Consider the following 20,724-nt stretch of genomic DNA (forward strand, 5'->3'; position numbering starts at 1 on the left):
TTTTCTCACAGAGACACACCTGGTGCCACCTAATCAGTGTTGTGGCAGGACGGATAGCTTCCAGCCATTCTTTCTGCCTTGTCAAAACAACACTCTCCCAAAATCTCTCTCTGTGTTTCTCTCTCTCACACGCAGACGTTTTTCATAGCCTGTTGTCACAACAGCTCTCCGGTAATTACCAGGGTGGCCGCCCTCCTACTGCCCTTCGATGGATGGACTGTGCAACCATGGGTTCGCCCCTGCAGCCATAACTCTACATCGATGTCTGCGTTCTTCTTTTCACCCGCACAGCAGCCAGCAAATTGGCTTCAGAAAAGGACAGAGACACAGAGAAAAACTTCAAACAAGGTTTTTGACAGAGACTTAGGCATGTGGGTGCACAGACATGAAAAAGCATCGAAATAGACACATACTTATTCACTCTCACTATTTGTCATTTCCCTGTCTTCAAGGAGTAATCTATAATGCTGATATACCTCTGACCAACAGGCAGACAGGTGTCTTTCCTAGGAGAGATATAAAACTGCACAGTGACTGACAGACAGACAGACAGACAGAGACAGAGACACACACACACACGCACGCACACACACACTGCTTTGGTGATCACTGTGACAGCGGAATATGACTGAAGACTGAAGAGAAGTGGAATGAAGATGAGAGGAAATGGGGAAGGGAGAGCAGGGAGACATAAACTGATAACTTTTGATAACGGTTGATAACGTCAAGAAAAGACGGAAATAGATGAAAGAGCGGCTGGAAGGAAGAGCTTTGGCGACTGGCAGATCAATACAAACATCTACAATCTGCATCTAGAGAGCAGACATTTTTAAATGACTTTCTAGCATTCCTGCGCTTATTATTTAAATACTTTTTTTTAAAACTATATGTAATAAATTCAATAGATCTGAGTATGTTATTTTAATAACCGTTGTTTTTCTTATGTTGGAATTGATCTTACTGTACAGTCTCATTTATAAATATATAAATGTTGGATAATAAATGATGAATCTATCCTAATCTATTCTAATAAAATGACATTTCTTTTTTTTCTGAAATTCTGAAATCAGCTTTACTTTTGGAAATACTGACTATGAGTGAGGCCATTAGCATTATGAAGTTATCTAGTATTTATTCATATCATCAAAAATAAAACAGTATTTGGTCTGGGTATTCTTTGTAACAAAACTACTTTAATTTAAAAAAAAAAAAGCAAAAAAAAACAAAAAAAAAACAGTCAGTTCCTAAGTTTAAAACAGACGCTCAAATGACTAAACATATTGCATGTAAACGTTTTAAAGGCGTGGGTCATTGGACGCTATGAAGCATTTAGTTGTTATACAAGTATTTCCGACGAGCCCTGAACGCCTCTTCGGAACAGAGCTGTCGTTGCCAGGACAACAAGTAAACTGTCTGTGTGGCAATGGCTGACCTTCTAAAATTGAAACAACAAGTAGAGGAATTTAAAAGTGAATACTACAACAGAAACAGGTTCGTGACATGTATTTTCATATGTACATATTACTTTACATATATTGTGTATGTGATTGTCGCAGAACTTTAAGTTTTTGGGAATAACGAATTAGCTTAATTGACATGAACTTTTTTGTCATTGAAATTTAGTGTGACGTTAACAGCAATGACATTAGGTTTTGAGACAATTTCACAGTTATCATTTTAGAAACTGTGTCGTAGCGATTGAGTCTTTTTTTTTTTTTTTTTTTTTTGCCGGATGTAGAAAAACCGATAACACTTTTTTCCCTGTCACATAATTTACGAAGTTGAACGACAAATTAAAGGGTACATTGTGATTTTTATTTCCTAAAATACGGTTTGGTATGTTGTTGGTTTCAGGCTGTTTGAGAAATCTAACAAAAATAGATTTCGTGAAATGTTCAATTTAGTTGTGAAAAGAACACATTTTCAGTCCTTGTCGTTTCCATAACTCGCCACAAATGTAACTTCAGGGATTTGTTTTGACTAAAATATCAGCTTGTATGGAGTATGAGTATATCTAACACCAACTCTAAAGTAGATTTGCACATGTGAACAGGTCTATTAAAAGTGATCCACATTGTCAGTTCCACATCAATCGTTTCCATAACTTAATTTTGTGTGATGGAAATTTTTGATAGAAATGACAATACCAGTGTTATAAATTTTGTTTATAAAGTTCATAAAGTTTAAAGAGAGCATCCAGATTTAAAAAGTGTTTTTTTTTTTTTTTGTTTAGAAGCACACAGCACATTTTAAAAAAAATTGATATATGTTATTGTAGTTGTTGTTTTGATATCTGTTAAGTTTTAAAACTTTTTTAGTAATTTAAGCTTCACTTTAAAATTTAGTGGGTTATTTTCATTATACAGGCAGGCTAAAAATATGTCATATTTATCCCAGATTTAAATTTAAAGTAAGCTTTTAATTTTAATTAACATTGTACTGGAAGTAAACATTTTTTCTTGCATGTTTAATGCACATTGAAGTCATAATGAATTTTAATGTACAATTTATAATAACAGACACCAATAATGCTTTGAAGGCCTGGGAATCATGGAGTAATGGTTGTAATTAATTTATTGAATTGAAACACTCACATTGGTGAGGAGTAGAAACAATGACTGAAGGATTTTAGTGAGACATTTTTACCCAAACAGTGGGAAATATCTTTAAAATAAATAGTTTTACATTCATTTAAATGTATGTGTCAAATTGTACTAAATGTTATGAACACATGCATCATTATGCATTTTTTTAAACACATTTTGTTGTGGTGTGGTGGGATTCTTTCCTGAATGTTGGACTGCAAAGCCACAAATTATATGCTTAAATTGCTTCATTATAATTCCTACCAAAACCTGTTCTTAATTATAGCAGAAAAGAAAACTGATATATTTCTAAAAATGTGTTCGATTTTCTAGGATATTTCCTGACATAGTTGGAGAATCGAAGCAAAACAGTTGTGACCAGTTTGAATGTTGAATAGTATTTAATCATTAGGAGGAGTACACATTTAGTTCATCTGCATCCGTTTCCTTCTTACTGTGAATAGCGTCTGCTTGGGGTACACATTACATTATTTATGCTGAGCCACTGTTACATAATCTAACTCCAGAGCTTACAATGGTTTTATTCTGGGCCTTTGTGCTTCAGGCAAGCCGAGGCGAACAGAAAGGAGGAGACCCAGGCTGCCATCCGAATTCAGAGCTGGTTCCGAGCCTGCAGGGTGCGGACATACATCAGGTAGTTCTGCAGATCTTGCATGTTATGAGTGTTTGATCTAAATACAGCTAAATTAACTCAACACTGTTGTATTTGAAATAAAAAAAACAATCACATACACAAACATGCAGCAGCAGAAAGAGCCTTAATTGTCTTTTTCTCTCTCTCTCTCTCTGAAGGCTGTAAATTATTGAGGCACAGCTTTAAGAGTTGAGTTCAAGGGAAACCCTGATATTAGCTCACTCACATAATTATCCCGCTTCTAGAGCTGTGCAAATGGCCTCGAGGAATAAATGTAGCTCGTTTAACACACAGAGAAATATCTCTACCTTCATGCTTCCTCCGATGCTGTGACCCTAGCACCATTCTGCGGGGTCAGCAGACAAACTTCCAGACAGTAGGTTAATTCAGATTACTTTAGTTAATTGATCAATGCGTTAAGTGGATAATTAGCAACAATTTTAGCTGCCTAAGTGCAACTCCGGGGTTGTGCTATCCCCACTATAAGCATTGATTTTCTGGGCATATAAATGGCCTTTTGGAAATTGATGGCCTCGTTGGAGGCAGAGAATCGCAGTGGACTTGCATTTAGAGTATGTTTGAAGATGAATACAAATGTGCACCACTGACTAAAGGAGGTGAAAGGCTCATCTTGCGTGATTGAAAAGCCTGGAAGCGCAGAGGCCTTCCATGTTCGTGTGTCTTTCTGAGAGCTTGGGAGTATAATGTTTTCCTGACCTTTCCAGACCTCTTGCTGGCTAATGCCATTTGCACGTTATTCTTAAATAAAGGTACATTTATTTCAGAGTATTTTTCACAATTTGATCAACTACATTGTTTTAGGTAGATCTGAATATTTACCTTTTTTATTGAGAAGTTTCTGCTTATTCTAGCTTTTTGTTTTAACTGAGATTAATATTTTCTGACTATAAACTAACCTGTTTGTGACTAAAGTAATAAAACACAGACATACATCCTTTTATTTGCATTATCTCCATTTCAAAGTTTCTGCCTTTTCAGCAACTATAAATATACCCATCTAGTTCTCTCCATAATATGATCTTATTACAGACATCTGAACAAGAAAGCAATCATCGTACAGAAGGCATGGCGCGGCTTTGCAGCAAGGGCACGTGTCAGACAAATGGTGAAGGTAAGTTAGAGCCCGGGAATAGCAATAGATATATTGATTATGATATTATAGCATGCATTAGAATTCAATTGCCATATTTCTAAGTCTCTGCCTCTGACCTTAAGAAATATAATTCACTCGTTACACATGTGGGAATTAACACTTAGCAAATGTGATGAATTACGATAAGGAATTCCATCATATCATAATTTCTGGGATTCATACAGAAGGAGTTTAGTGACAAATAGAAATGAGGAAAGAGTTGTGCACATGATGATTGTGTGTGTGTGTGTGTGCTTTAGTAAAACAAGGCCCCATTTTCAGCATATTGCCTCCAACTGCTTCTTAATTGAACAGATTGTTGATACCGGATCCAATACCCAGCGCTCTCGCGTATAATTTTCCCCTGGATTGAGTTTTGTAAATGTATCACAACAAGCTATTTATCATGCCTGTAAATTGACTGTTTGCTAAAGCATAACTGCCAGTAGCCGTTTGGGAGGCGTTCAAGAATTGGAAAGGAGGGGGCGCGAAAGGGGTGTTAAAATAAACAGTGAAGGATGTGTCACACACACATATGGGCTAAAATGAGGCTGTTTGGTCTCATTTAAAAACAGACGAGTGCTAATTTGAATCACTCAAAATTGCCACGGTGCACTGTTTTGAATTAGCCCAGAGATATTCCACGCTTCACCTCCTCTTTTGGTCTCCGTCTGTCTTCCTCTGTCTCTGGGACCTTATCGTGTCTAATGTGACTCGTGCAAAGCTTCTTCACAAAACATCAAGCTGAATTCACAATCTCCTTTCAAGTCTTTGTGTTCTTCCCCCTTCCCGTCCATCCCGTCTTCTTCATCGTTATTGAAAAAGACGTGCTGAAATATGAATCTCTTTTATGGCCGACTCTCTGGTTTGCTTCTGAAATGTGCCCCCAGTGGTCGGCTGGCACGTTCGGTCTGTGACGGCTTGTTGAGTGTGTGGCTGAGTATCCTCTGGCCCTTTGTTAGTCTCTTCTGTGGCAGGGCTGTCATTGATTATGAAATCCAGAGGAGAGCGTTTGGCCGTCATACATCTCCATTAGCGCGCTGCTTGACTACCATAGATTTTCTTGGCCCTTGTCTGTGTTAGTATATTAAGAGAGTGCCGTCCTCCCCTTGATACAAAGGCCCACTAAACACTTTTGCTCTCCCTTTCTCATGCATCTCCCTCACCTTTTCTCATTGCTCTCTTATTTTTTGCTTTCTTTCCTTCTCCATTCCTACACCTCTTCCTCCACCCTCCCCCTTTACTGTGGCCCTATCTGTGCCGTCTCTGTGCAATGTATTATGTATAAAGAGCTCTTTATCTTTGATGCCTGCTGTGGACAGATCAGAGGGCCGGGAGACAAGATGTAACGGCATCTTTCCTTTGTGTTCACAGGCGGCATATTTTACCATGAAGATGAATTTCTACAACGACATGGCGGTCAGGGTAAATATCATGATAGTGTCTTGTATTAGCAAATTCAGTGTCTTGCTGTGGGGACACTCTGTTGCTTAGTATCCGCTGTGAATCGGAGTCCCCACGAATAGCAATCTCTAACACTTATTACCAGTTCTACTGCAAAACTGAAACTCTTTATTTTTACTATTTGAAACATTAACGGTCAGTGCAGAGTTTTAGTTTATATGGGATTTATCAAAAGAAGATTGATTAGATTTATAGGGAAATTTACATTAAAAGAGAATAGAAATAATATCACATTGCATTTCATTCACATACAGTGTAATAAAAAGTGTATTTTCCCCCTTATAAATTGAGTCTTCTTTAGATTTATTTTTACCACATGAATCCCAATCCCAGTGTTGACTTTCCCCTTGTGTACCTCACACCCTGTGTTCCTGGTTTCTCTCCGTTTTTCCTGAGTTCCTATAAGTTAGTTTACATTACTAAATTCTTCTACTTTATGATGATTTCATGAAATCATGACACCCTGAAGCGTGTCTGAAACTGGCAATCAGTCCTTTATGTCGCTGTGAATGAGGTTTGGCCCACTTTTCTTTGACTAATTGTTTAAATTCAGCCACTTTGGATGGTTTAGGAGTATAAACGACCTGTTTAAACTCTTGCCACTACAAATCAATTATTTTCAAGTATGTAAGGCTGCTCCCAAACCCCCTTTTTCTTAATAACTTTGACTAAATAACTGAGGTTTTAAAAATAGATTTAACAAATGCAGGTTTTAGCTATTTTTTCTTTCATGGAATAATTGCACAAATGTCACTAAATGTCATTTTTATGTAAATAAATTTTTACTTTTTACATTTCACCTTTTAAAAAAAAATTCTTTTAGAACCTATATGTAGGAAATAGTTACTCTTTAAATATTACATTAGATTTCTGTAGTAGATATTTATCAAAAATTATAAGTTGTCTGGACTGGGGGCAAAAATTGCTTTTTTGATGTTAAAGGTTACATTTAGACCTGTCAAGACCAAGTATGTATTTTTGATAAGTCAATACAAGCAGATCATATAGATCATAGTTTGATTCTTAGAATTGTGTAGGCAAACTAATTCCCCTCCATTTTTATGGCACCACAACCTTTGTTTTAACAAATGCTCTCTTTTTTCCCCCTCAGAGCTGTTCCCACATTTTAATGTCATAAATCACAGCAATGTGACCATGACTGATGCTTGGCAGTTTTAAAAACAGACACCTTTTGTTTCTACAGTTTAATATTCTTTATTTTTAGAGCAAAATCTCATTCCTCCTCCTCCATAAAACTGGTGAAACAGAAAGGGAAAAAAATATGTAAAGGAAAAAGTAATGGTCCAGATGGGCAAAGACAAAATATGTTTTTGAATGTTTTCATTTTGTTTGAAATGAAAACTCCTTGTACTCTTTCCAACTATAGTAAATATGAGTCATTATAGAGAAACATCTCCCAGTATTAAAAGTTAGGGCCAATGTCAGCCTGTGAAGCAAAGTACATGCTTCTAAAGTTAAAGGAGAGGGGTCTTTATTAATTATTAAAAACGTTTTGTATCCCTATGATATTTCTCTAACTTCCAGATTTATGGTTCTGTGGTTAAAATGTAAGAAAGCAGAGGATTTAATCCCCACATAAGCCCTGTAAAGTCTATTCTATGTTTAACCGTGTTTTAAGAGGTAGAGTTTCTACCACCCACCATTCCTTAAACATATGTTATGCCTTGCGATATAACAGACGCAGAGTTAAACATCTTTTTACAATTATAAAAACTTTTGAAGATGTATAATGCAAAGTCCAAACTTTTACATGTCTGGCATGTGACTGGCCACAACAAAGTTAGGAACAAGTTTTCCCAGGGGCATTTTGAGCTATTTACAAATTTTGAAAGTGTGGATTCTAAGCTTTCTAATGATGTCAAACACATAGAAATAAAAAAGAAATGAAGAAAACCATTTGAATGTTGGTAAGAAAATAACTCACAACATTTAAGAAGAGATCAGCTACCGAGGGGTGTCAACAAAGGCTCTTCTGGCCAGCATTCACTGACAGCAGGTATGACTGGAAAGGTGTGCAGCCAAAAGTGAGCTTTTAGAGTTTTCAGCTTTTGTTCCATTTTTCATGCTGTTATCTGCCATTCAAACACAGTATGTTATTCAACTTTGAGCTTCCTCCCAAATTCAAAATGCCTCAGATTTACTCTGAAAACAAGCGAAATTCAAACACAGAATTTAGCATCTTAAAACCTCTAAAACTGCTAGTTAAACATGGGAGGCTTCTTTCGCGATTATAATATATACTGCTCAAAAAAATAAAGGGAACATTTTACTTTAATTTTGTGTGTGGCTCCAAATCCAGACCTCCATTGGTTAATAAATTTGATTTCCATTGATGATTTTTGTGTGATTTTGTTGTCAGCACATTCAACTTTGTACAGAACAAAGTATTCAATGAGAATATTTCATTCATTCAGATCTTGGATGTGTTATTTGAGTGTTCCCTTTATTTTTTTGAGCAGTGTATTTTGCAAAAGAAAAATAAATAAATAAAAATCCCTATTGTTTCAGAAATGTATGTTTCTTTCACTTTGTGCTGTGGCGACTTGTTCCTATTTTTCTTGTGGTCTATCACAAAGATAAAATGGCATTCTTAACGTTAATCGCAAGACTTCATACAAATGAAACCTTCTAAGATAAAAAACAATAATTGTGACGTATTTATATAAAACACAAGAAGGATCATGACACAATTGAGTCAAAATGTAAAACTTTCTTATCAAAGGAAATTAGCACGTTTTCACTTAATACGTGTTCACTGTTTAGACACAGAAGAATAAAACAGGCCTCTTAGGATCACGTTGTGATGTTTCCTTTAAATCAATGTTGACTCCATTCTTTTATTTCTAATCTCCCCTTGTTTTCATCACGTTGTGTTGAATAACAGAAGATAATGTATTAAGGCCATAATAGAAACTAGTGTTTACATGCTGCACCTCGTATTTGTATTAGATTCAACAGCATTGATTTTACTAGTCAACAGAGGTCAGCAAAGAACTTGTGGTGCCAATTACTTTATTTAAAATTATCTATTGACTGGCAGATCAATGCTAATTCTCATTTTGCTCTTTGTTGTTTTCCCACAGCCTCCACACCTCCTTCTCCTCTTCCTTCTCATAGCATAATTATTCATTTACCTGCCATTGTTTTAATCTCCTAATTAGTCTGAAGGACATCCGCCCATTGCTTTAAAATGGTCGGCTGGTGTGTGTGTGGGTGGATGTGCTAGCTAATACGCAGCCTACTCTGTCAGTGGAGGCTGAACTGGTTAAAAATACGGAGCTGTGTCACTTGTCAGTCCCTCCTTGAGTAGCCTGTTTGTCACTGTCTTGTAGGATAAAATGCTGCATGTGATTTATGTGAAAACTATCACAGCACAAAATACATGAAAGTAATGGGACAGTCCTGACACCTGCTCAGCAGATAATGTTTTGTAGAGAACTTATTGTCTTTTGTGCAGTGTCTTAGTATTAGATTATTTTGAAAGACAAAACTGTTTCTTCTGTACTTTGTCATCTATTCTGCCATAATTCGTAGTGCAAAGTTTTGAGAAAGTTCTCTGTAATTTCTACAGATTCAGAAAACATGGAGAGGATTCTACTACAGGAAGTACATCCATTACTTTTATGCTCGGAAAAGATACCTGCAGCAAATTCTCATGAAGAATGAGCTCGTGAGGTAAGAAGAAAATTAAACAGATTTTACTTTTTACTATATGTATTATATACATAACCTAGAGAAGATCACTTTTTTTCACAACACGTACACAGGATGTATTGCCTTTCTGAGCTCGTGTAACTTTAATGAGCAATTACCTCCCTGCCCCCCCAAAAGAGAAGAATTAGTGTTACATATTTACAAAATCTGTGCTTAATGCTCGTACCCACATGGTCCATAATATGAGTGCCCTGAAGAGTTGGAAATACTTTGAAAACTCTAATTTTAAATGCGTATGGGGCAAAGATAAAATATGTTTAAACCATTTCTTAGTGTTTTGTTATCAGACTGTCACAACACTTTCTAAATGTAGGAAACTAGTGAAAGAAATATGCAATGAATCAAGAAGTAGACGTGTACTACCATGAACACGTAATAAAGATAAGATTACCTTATGAGGAATAATACAGTTGAATGCTCTAACTTGAAGACTAAAATATAGCTAAGCAGAAAGGAAAAGTGAAGAAATATGAGAAACCAAGACATAGAAATAGAGTAGAAGGTAGAGGCTGAGAAATGATTTCTTTAAAGTGCTCAGGGCTAAGGGATAAAGAAGTGAACATGTGAAGAAATTAAAAATTAACCTCTGATTTGAACCGCAGCCTGTGCATTAATAAAACATGCTCTGCTTTAGGGCTTAGTGCTAAAGAAACACCATCTTTTATTTTCAAAAAAAAAAAAAAAACTATCATGTTTAGCTAATAGCCACATTTTTTAATGCTGCTAATTCATCTCAACAGAAAATATCTCTAGGCTTCTGCTAAAATTAAATGTAAATTTGTTACAATGCTTCTTGGATCACTGCCTTTCCTCCTCAGGACCCCACCTGCATTTCACCTTACATCCTTCCTCTTTAACCTTTTTTAGAAAGAGCTAGGACTACATTGTTAAAGCTTATACTCTGCTATGCTATAATGCATTACTGCATGGAGTTGAGAAGATTTAAATGTTCCATATTCGGTCTAATGGCTGCATTATAAATGTATGACATTCTGTTGCTTTTGTACAAGCGCAGATATAGACTCAGCTACACCCTTGATGTGTTCAGGGTGTTAAGTTCTCCTTTGCTTCAGATAATCACATGTTTATGCAGTGCGACTGAGGTCATGATCAATTAACACTGTTCCGTAATTCATTGAAAATATCCGCCCTGTGTTAGGTATTTAGTCCTTGAATCGCTCATGACCTGATCGCTTACCCCACAAAGTTCTGCTGCTTAATCCACCAACATGCTCTTTTCCTCCACTATCTGTCTGTCTGTCCAGTTCACTGAACACATTATTGAGTGCTGGATTAATGGTGTCCATTCAGCGAATGTTGTTGTAGCAGTAATATAGTAGTATGTGTCTTGCTAAACTGCTTTCTGTCCTATCATACTCATAGTCTCTATTTCAGTGTCTTTCTCTAATGACAGATCACCCCAGCACTAAAACCATCTGTGCCATTTCATTAGGTACAGCAGCCAACTAATCCCTGCCACTTACACCATCCTCTTCGATACACGACTCCCTTCATCTCTAACTTTCGCTTCTCTCCTTGCTCCTCTCTATCTTAATCTATTTAGCTCTATATCTTCCCTCTCCCTGCCACAGGTTCACTGTGTCCATCTTCATTCATCCTTTCTCTCCTATTGCATACCCTAATGAAGTCAGGACCCCAGCGAAGTCCCCTCTTTGCCTCAGTTTTCCTTGATACCCCAACAATTTATCACTTTGTCAGGGTGACACTTAAAGTTCCCCGGCTTTATTAAGGGCATGCAGTGGGACGATGGGGCCAATTAGGAAAGCAGAACAACCATGCTTTGCATATTTACTAAATGTCCTGGTGTCGCCGTTGCCACCACTAACATGGCCTGTTAACTACGCAAATTATTCCTCTATCTTCTATAACAGCTGGGTAATTATTACTGCCATAATCAGATAATTCTTGCTGTGATGCTGCAACACTGTAGTTAAACCTTTTAACTTATCCTTAAAAGTGCCAAATTGGAGGATTGAGAAGAATTTGTGGATTGCCATTGGGCTGAGCTGCACTAGTTATTTTCTATAAGCTACATTGCCCCCCTTTTCTCTCTACACTTTCTTCTTCACATCTTTCTTTAGTCAAGTTTTCTTCATTCCTCTCTCTCTCTCTCTTGTGTCTTCTGTCCCTTCCAAGGACATTCATGAAAGGGGAGCTGCTATGGTGGAGATAGAGCAGGCCTGCCCTGCAATCACTCTCCACTTCTGTGCGCCTGCATTTCTTTTGCTGTTCTTTCTTTCTGATCCATTCTGGATACAGTTAAGTTCACTCTTTCAGCTTGATTGTATATTTATTTGTGTTTGTGAGAGTAAAACAATAGGAAGAATAAGTAAGATATATTCAGTGTTCTTTTTTTTTTTGCTTTAATTGGGACATATTTATTTTAGCCATTGTTTGCCTCAGTACTCTGCTCATTTTGAGTACTTTAACTGATTAGTTACTGTAATCAATCAGTAAGTTAAGCAGAAAAACTGTTACAGGTTGCTGAAAAATGCCACAAGTTGTGACACCGAATTTGTCCATAAAGTTGTCTATACACTCTTTGCCAACTATTGAATCATTCAATGGGAGCAATTAAATCAGCCAATCAGGTCAAGGCTCCACTAAATATTTAGAACCTAGCTTATTAGCGTCTTTCCTCTCTGTCTGGATGACCAAAAGTGTGGCCTGCTGTCCCCTGGATCCTCACTCTCTGATATTCCATCAGTCCTTGAACCCCTGTTGTGAACCATAAAGTAAATTATTGATGGAATACTGAGAAAAGTAGCTGTACAATATTACACATTTAAATACATTAAAGGTCCAGGGCAGAAGTGTCAGCAAGGGTTTCCAGTTATTGGAAAGTAGTTATACTATATTATCATGTGTGTTCAGCAGCTCAGCAGCCACAAGCTGAAGTCAAAGTGCTCTACCTCATCTTCTGCGGCCTGGTCTGAGCAATGTTTGTTTCTTGATAACTGTAATGTGTTATGAGTTCTTAAAATTATTAACCTGATTGTAATTCATGTCAAATGGTAACTTGTCATTGTAAAAACACTTCTAAGCAATGGCTTCCGCATAATTAGGCCCCAGATGCACTACTGCATATTTAGGATAGACCCTTCCTCCATTTTTGAAAGAAAGGCTGTTCAATTAAAAAAAGCTCTAATACCTCCTTTAAAACTATTTTAGCTTGCACAAGTTTTAAAACTATGCACTTTTAAGGGTGTTTCTAAAATCTCTCTTTTTTTGTTTTTAACCAAAAACCAGAGGTCCAAATGGAGCAAAAATCCTCTTTATTGCCAAATATCTAGATTAGTGTGGACCTGGCCTTTCAAGGGGGCATATTATACGCAGTGTCTTCCAGACCTTAATGCCATTTAATAGCCTTATAATTGGCCTCTGTCTCTTTAAGAAGCTGCTACTCTTTCCGACACCCCGCCTTCAGCATGTCATCACAACAATGCTAATCCATCATGATGTTTACAGCCGTTGATAAGAGTGTTGAACTGAGAAGTAGTTCACATGATAAGTTCAGCAGAATCTCAGCTCCACCAGGTGTCTCTTGCTGTGTAAATGGGCAGAGCTTCATTACAGCAAACCCCCAAATGGCTACCATGGTAGGTCAAAGTAACAATCCAGGTATCATTTTTGTGAGGGAATAACATTATAACATGATATAAAGCCCCCCAAAAAGTGATTTTACATTTTGCTCTCACTTTTAAGTGTTCACTCAGACTCTAAATTCTCCAGATATTCATCTGTCATTTTTGGTAAATAAACTCATTCTATAAAACACAAAGGATCCAACATCATTGAACCAAAGATCCCAGCAGACCCAGAGATGTTCTTCCTCTAAGCCCTGATTAATCACAGCTTATTTTCTCTTAAAAGGATAATTTGCATCTGAACTTCATATCTAATAAAGGAAACAAACATCTTCTTTAGGATTTAAACTCCAGTCAAATTCACTACATTGAGTTTTGTTAGTTTAGAGCTGATAGTAAGATTAATAGTGGATTTAAATGTGAGAGCCCTCGTCATTGTTGGTACATGTTTATGCATGAGAGATGTCAGAAAACTCAATGCGCATTTATATATTTCTCACATAATTTCAATTTAACTTATTCTAAAATACACACATTTCCAAACACACACAGGAAGAAGGCACGTGCCGAACAGGGTTAATGAGGGTTGTATGTTGTGGTGGCTGGTTGGGTCGACACAGATCGAGATGCCTTCAGCCGTTACAAATCTGTTTGGCTTTTGTCCACTACACAGCAATTAATAACACTAGGACTGTGGGCAGGAAAACAAAGGTCACCTATTCAGCCAGACCAAGACAAACACACATGCACACTGACACAAATTTGTGTGTGCTTCCAAAGTCTTTTAAAAATTAGCATGGACACTAAACCACACTGGCAAATTTGTGACATATAAACACACAAAATATCACACACTTAAAACAGTTTTACCCTCTCAAAACAGAAAGATGCACACCTAATAATACAGGTTGTTGCTCTGTGAGGCATGAATATAAAGATATACAAACATGCACCAGGTGGTTTGTGAATAAGATTCTTACAGTAAACACCAACTTTATATTTTACATTAACAAGTAATATTCCTGTTAGCTTGGTAGACAAATAGAGGCCAGCAACCTCAATATTTACACTTTTCACACAAACCCCCACACACTATATTAAATAGGTATGCTTAATATTATAAACATACGCATTCAGATTTGCTCCTTTCCTTATTGCACACAAGCACACACACTGAGCTCTGCATATTTCATTTATTTTGTAATTTAATCTGGTTCTCTGGAAGGAATGAGAATGCAAAGGCAACAGGACCGCATTGTAATTCCTTTTTAAATGTCAGCTGCCGCAGAATGTGTTAACCTCACATTACAGAAACACTTTGAATATCCGGATTCCGGCGTGGAGACTTGTAATTGAAAACAGAAGTTGGATAGGGGGAGAGACGGCAGAGAGGAATTAAAGAGAAAAAGAAGGGATCGGAAACGAAAAAAATAGAAAAAAGATGCAGGATTGTTGATGAGCTCTGGCTAAACTCTTATTGGTATTACACCAGCGGAAATAGATTGGTTTTACTCTTAGCTTTGTGGGCGTCTCTTCAAATTATCATGGCGTATGTGTTTTAGTAATTGTTTCCAATTCCCCTTTTAAGTTATTACCCCTTTGTAACAATAAGGCTGCGTGATTGTGGAGTGAAATAGCTGTGTATGGGGTTTTAATGCATCCCATTTAGCCAGCTTCGCTAAACAGATGTCACAGACAGACCTGTCCTGGCTACTGTGATGAAATATATCCATCATCCTCCCACTTATACCCTCTCATGCTTTCAGTTTGCTTTTTTCTCTCCGCAGAGCCTCATTTCCTTGTTTTTCTCCCACTGCACCATTGCCTTTTCATGTCTGTCCCAGTGTGATTAGGCAGTTTTTTTATTACTCTGAAGGACACTTCAGGGAATTATCAGGCTGTGCTTATAATACATACCAACACCTGCACAAATGCTGTTTAATTGGGTCGACATCGTCTACAAATTACCTAAAACTCACGTTGACGTCCTAACTTGTTGTGAAAAATTGATAAACACTTAGAAATCTTGATATTAATTTAGAGAATTCATTCATTTACATTAACCGTGGAGGCAGTAGTTATTTTTTTATCCTTTTTGACCACTCTTTATATTTGCATTTGTGTATTACTTTGATTTTTACTCCTATTCTCTCTCAAAAAACATTAACTCAAAGGAAAAAATGAATGTGGATTTATGTGGCTGTTTTGTGCTTCATGTAGGAAAGAGTTGGACGAGATTGAGAAAGCACAGACGAGAGAGAAGGAATATCTAGAAGCTATAAAAGAGCAGAAAACGAAAGCTTACCAAGCTTATCGATTGCACCATCTCATCAGCACGAAAAAGGTTGGTATTTAGTAACAGAAAATAAATACAAATGTTTTACTATGATGTAATGTAACCAGACCAATATTTAGTGGAAAACTAAAACAATCTCATGATTTCTTCCTATTAACATTTATTTCAGTGTTTTCTCTTGGCAAACGTGTGAAAGTATTAACATTTTTCTATTATTACTCATATATTAGCCTCAATGCACATGGATTAATAGTTTAATTTAATTTTCACATTTTCTTTACCCTCACAAAAATTGTATAACACTTTACGTAATTTTTTTTTGTCATATCTATGCAGTTTTATAAGTAATAAAGTCAGCAGTGTTATGTGTGCATTAGAATTGAAAATTATATTTATGTTGCATTTATGTAAAGATTGCTGGAATCTGCCGTACCCGTTTTAAGTCTTTAAAAATTCCCACATTTCTGCTTTGAATTTGACAACAAACTTTTAACCGAGGCTGCAGTAGCAGATGAAGATACATGTCAGATTGAACACATATCACCAAATAATTTTATTTTTCTACTTAAATAAAAGTTAATACAATGTTTCATTATGTTTCTCTGAAAAAAAATCTAGGCAATAAGCATTCCTGTTTAGATATGCCTACACATATGCCTGTGCAGTTTATTGTGGTTGGGCTGACAGAAGCTGAGATAAGCACTCCAGACAGGCCGGTCCTCTGGAGGCAGGCCACACGGAGAAACTTTTTTTTTAAATTCCCTTTTTTCCCATTTTGTCAACAGAAGAGGGCTGTGTGGAGCTAAGTTGAATGTGCACACATGAGTCCTCGTGGCTCTTCTGATGTGCTGAGTGGAGTATTATACTTCTTCCCCTGGTACAGGTGCACAGGAGTGCGTATGTGTGTGTGTGTGTGTGTGTGTGTGCGTGTGTGTGTGTGTGTGTGTGGCATCCACAAATCTCTGTGACTCCCCACTGGGATCATAATGAAGACAAAGCACACTGGTCACTGTTGATTCAGCACCACTCCTCTCAATTTTTCTGTCTTCTTTTACCTTTTCATCTCATACTTCCATCTTCTGATTGGTTTCAAAAGGCTTATTATCAAAGACATGACTTTTGTACGTTGCCAGCTGGAATAATTTCAATTTGATTAGTCGTTGATGTTTACCAATGTGTGTTTTCTTTTCCTCATCTGAATAAACTAATAATTTCTTTTAAACAAGCAATAAGGAAAGTATAGTAGAGTTTATCTCCTCTTCCTGTCCTCTGTCTTTCTAACTCAGTATATATTTTTGTCTTCCTCTCTCTGCCTCTGCATATGGCAGGGGTATCTTTCCCATAGTAGCTCTGACCTTGTCAGCTGTGAATAGATGGCTCTCCACCACAGTTCATCCTTCCTCAATTCTCGGACCCAAGCCCACACACACACACACACCCACACACACACACACACACACGCACACACACACACACACACACAATGAACCAACACTCTCACACAGATACGGCTTACCAAAAGGCCCTAAGTCCCTCTGACAAAGACAGAGATGCAGTGTTCCCGGGGTCAACATCATTGTTCTTCTCGTGGCTGGCTTGGTACTTTTGGGGTTTCGTGTTTGTGCTTCTGTGTGTGTCTATGAGAAAGAGAGTGTGTTTGTGTTACCAGGAAACTCTAAAGAATGTAAGATTGTCTCTGTACTAATATATTTAGACTTTCATGAACTGACACCGTGTTGCTGTCCAGTTGAGTGTGTGCTTGCTGCTGATGACCCAGACTGGAAACATTTCTGATGAGTGCCAATTACCACCTCACATTGTCTCAAAGTAATCTTTACTACACTGTACTAAGCTGTCAAATTAGCCGAGAATAATATTTGTATTTATAGTTTAGCAAAGTGTTGTGTGCAACAATTAAGTCTTGTTTTTATGCAAAATTACTGACATTTTTTTTATATTTGGATTTTACAGATTGATAAATCTCCTACTTTAAGATAAACCACTCCTATGGGAGATGCAACATATGTGCAGCAACTAAGAAGCAATGGATCAAAAGTAGCATTAGAATTACTTTTCAATGGGTTAAGTTAACATGTTTGATTTACTCCTTGTTTTTGCATTTACTGTTGTAAATATGTGATTTTTGGTGCCTTGATCTGTCTAGTAGGTATAAATTAAAACTAGATTCAGTCAGATAATTTGTCTTTTTTTTCCTTATTAATTTAGTCGTGTGTTATACCAAAGTGTGGAGTCATATGAAGTGTATGGTGGAGAAATGGGTTGTTGCTTTGCCACAAGAAGGTCCTGAGTTTGAATCTTGACAAGGACTTTCTGCCTGGAGTTTGCATGTTTTCTGCTGTCCTATGGTCTAGGTGTGTCTGTGTCTGTGTGTGTGTGTCTGTGTGTGTGTGTGTGTGTGTGTGTTGTCGGCTGTCCAGTGTGTGTTGGCCTGTGAAAGACTGGCGACCTGTCCAGGGTTCATAGATAGGGACCAGCTCCCAGCAGGTATAAACAGAGGACAGAACCATAAATGAAACAAATTTCTCTTTATCCCAAGATGGAGTACGTAGGATTCTCCTTCTATTACTGATTTCTACGTATCTAAGGATTATTATTGTGGAGTGGCCCATCGAATTAACCCATTAAAAATAAAGAATTAGTTTTAATTTGGTGGCATATTAAAGATAAGAATAGACTTGTTTTAACTTGACTAATTTCCTGTTATGGTTAAAACTCATTGAATAGCTAGTTAAATCAAAAATCGTATTAGCAGTGAAACGTTATAGAATTAACTAGTTTGTCAACGTTAAAAAAAAATTGAGCGAGGTGATATAACCGTTTCCCACTTCAGACTTTTTCCCTTCTCTCTCTGTTGTCTCAGTCCTAAAGTAGCTTAAATAGCAAAGAGTGTTATTAGCATATAGAGTAGATACAGAGTCGTCCGACTTGAAGCTTTGGTCTCTTAATTAACAGACAGGCAAAAGGACCACTGTGATTTGAATAATTATTACTGAGACTGTCGGTGGCTTATCTCTTCCAATTTTAGAAGCAATAAGACAAAGTTTTGTTTGTGTTTAAATACTTTTGCTGCACAGCTACAAAGATGTCAGTGTTTGACAGCTTGTGTAAGTTTTCTGTCTATGCATCGTTGCTCTTGTGGTTCAATGAAGAAAGAATGGATGGAAGGCTGGAGAAAAGTTTTCTTAATGGAGCAAAATTGCAGCTGTTTATTTCACAGATATTGGACTTTGTTGGCACAGTCTTAATGATGTTGGGACTCTAGACAAAGAATGTCACAAAAAAAAAAACTTCACGGAAATTCAGAGGAAACATGTAGTGACCAGTAGGAAAAAAAAAAAAAAGATTAAGAGATTATGTGTCTCAACTCAAGTCCAACAGAGTCCAACCCTGATATTGTTACATGCAGAAGAAGCTTTATGATGACATCGTTTTCCAGCCTTAGAGGCACCACCAGTGAGGATCCTGGCTAAATTTAAGTTATTCAAAAATATGTTTTTGGTATTTATAAAAAATTATTACCAATATTTTAACATACGACATCTTTATTGTTTTGTGGCAATACCTTAAAATGTTAAATTATGTGACTTGTTGAGCAGTAAAAGATTGTCAAAAGTAAGACTTACTTAAAATCCCCACATTAAAATAGTTACTTTGGCCTAAATGTTAACATGTACAACTGTTACCACTGCACAATAATTAGTCCTGTAGCCTCCATCTCTGGTTTTCTCTCTACTTCTCTTAAGTCGTGGGGTAAAATTTCTTTTTGTTTCTCTTCTTTTAGCTCCCTGGGGTGTTCAACTCTCCTTACAGGCAGACCCCTCATGAGATGGAGCTGCTGCTGAGGCAGGTCAGGTATCAGGTCCCTACCAGCATGGCCCACCGGGATACAGGTTCTCTCGGGGGCCTTTGTGACTCAACGGGACTTAGTTTCTCTGGGTCTCCTCAGTCCCAATGTACCATTTCCACCAAAACCCAGGAGTTGAGGACCAGACTACCTCCTATCGCCACCAAGAAGGGAAAAATGACCCAAGCTGTCCATAACAGATGAGGCAGATAATGGATTAAAGCACACTTAAAATATGAATGAGGCAAAAAAAATAAAAAAGAATGCAATAGTAAAATTCTTGTGTTCGAGTGATGACAAAATAAAAGACAATGTGACAGCAGCTGTAAAGCCCAGATGAATCAGCGGCTCCTGGAAGAACACCTTTGCCTCGACACAGTGATCACAGTAATATCTGTTCTCCATGCGACTTATGCAAAAATCTTAAAGCTATGATATTACACCTTGGACTGGTGAGATTTCCACGAGTCACAATTTTTGTGATTTATACTGAATCATCTGATCTTTCATTTTATTTTTATGTGAACTAGTTAATTTTTAATCTGAGTAAACACATCCTGTCTGAACCACACTTTTTTACTGTTTCTATGACATTAAGTAGGACTTTTGAAACAATAATCTCTTCAATCACTGAAAGAGTTAGCAAAATACACAGCTATTAGGTCTTGAGCAATTATTCATATCGACCCCTCTTCATAACCCTGCTCTCATAAATCGGGAAGCTTCCCAGCACAGAAGCAAACTTGCTTGTGAAAATTATACTTTTGGTAAATATAAAGTTCTCATGTCATTTACTTAAGCTGACACATACAAATCAGAAGATAAGGCTAATACTGAATAGAGCACAGATTCTTTAAGCTATGCTAAACGAATAGTAAAAGTTATTTACGACAGCTGCGTTCAGACTCAGCATACACTCTCTAGAATGATACTTGAGGGTAAATAATTTCCTTTTTTCTAATAACTCTATGTCATTGTTTTATAGTTTTGAGAACTACTACATAACCAGTACTTATAAACGGCAAAGTGCTTATTAAGCAATACAGAAGAAATTAATCATTAAAATACTTTAGACAAATCTTGAGTTGATCTTCATTTTTATTGGAATAATACGTCACATACAAGATAGCATTTAATATAACAACAGTAGTATAAGTGTAACATAATGATTTAAAGTTTTTTTGATCAAACTACTTCATATATTATAAGGTGAAACAATATGCAATAAACAAGGTGTAGTCAGACTTACTAGCTTATTAGTTGTGCCTTTAAAGGATCATGACACCTAAATTCATCGTGTGTACATAATCATAGGTGTTTGTCTTCCATTCCCTATGTGTGCTTTGTTTGCATTAGAGTTTGT

The 20,724-nt window shown here is 36.9% G+C and overlaps 1 protein-coding gene across 1 annotated transcript; it reads left to right on the forward strand.

Moving 5' to 3' along the window:
• Positions 1 to 689: 689 nt before the first annotated feature.
• spata17 (spermatogenesis associated 17) lies at positions 690 to 19,673 on the forward strand. Its single transcript, XM_014991304.2, has 7 exons — positions 690 to 1,491; positions 3,151 to 3,240; positions 4,291 to 4,372; positions 5,768 to 5,818; positions 9,450 to 9,553; positions 15,421 to 15,544; positions 19,299 to 19,673. Exons 1-7 carry the CDS (start codon positions 1,424 to 1,426, stop codon positions 19,563 to 19,565), a joined length of 786 nt encoding a protein of 261 aa, XP_014846790.1. The 5' UTR covers positions 690 to 1,423; the 3' UTR covers positions 19,566 to 19,673.
• The last annotated feature ends 1,051 nt before the right edge of the window (positions 19,674 to 20,724 follow it).

Source organism: Poecilia mexicana, unplaced genomic scaffold (assembly GCF_051168715.1).
Source record: "Poecilia mexicana isolate PSO_F unplaced genomic scaffold, ASM5116871v1 scaffold_3, whole genome shotgun sequence".
In the NCBI taxonomy this organism is placed as follows: Eukaryota; Metazoa; Chordata; class Actinopteri; order Cyprinodontiformes; family Poeciliidae; genus Poecilia; species Poecilia mexicana.

Bases quoted from the DNA above. Each gene is read 5' to 3' on its own strand.
- spata17 (XM_014991304.2), top strand. From the start codon at position 1,424: ATGGCTGACCTTCTAAAATTGAAACAACAAGTAGAGGAATTTAAAAGT. The intron at 1,492-3,150 runs GTTCGTGACATG...TTTGTGCTTCAG, and splicing joins GAATACTACAACAGAAACAG to GCAAGCCGAGGCGAACAGAA. The intron at 9,554-15,420 runs GTAAGAAGAAAA...TGCTTCATGTAG, and splicing joins ATGAAGAATGAGCTCGTGAG to GAAAGAGTTGGACGAGATTG.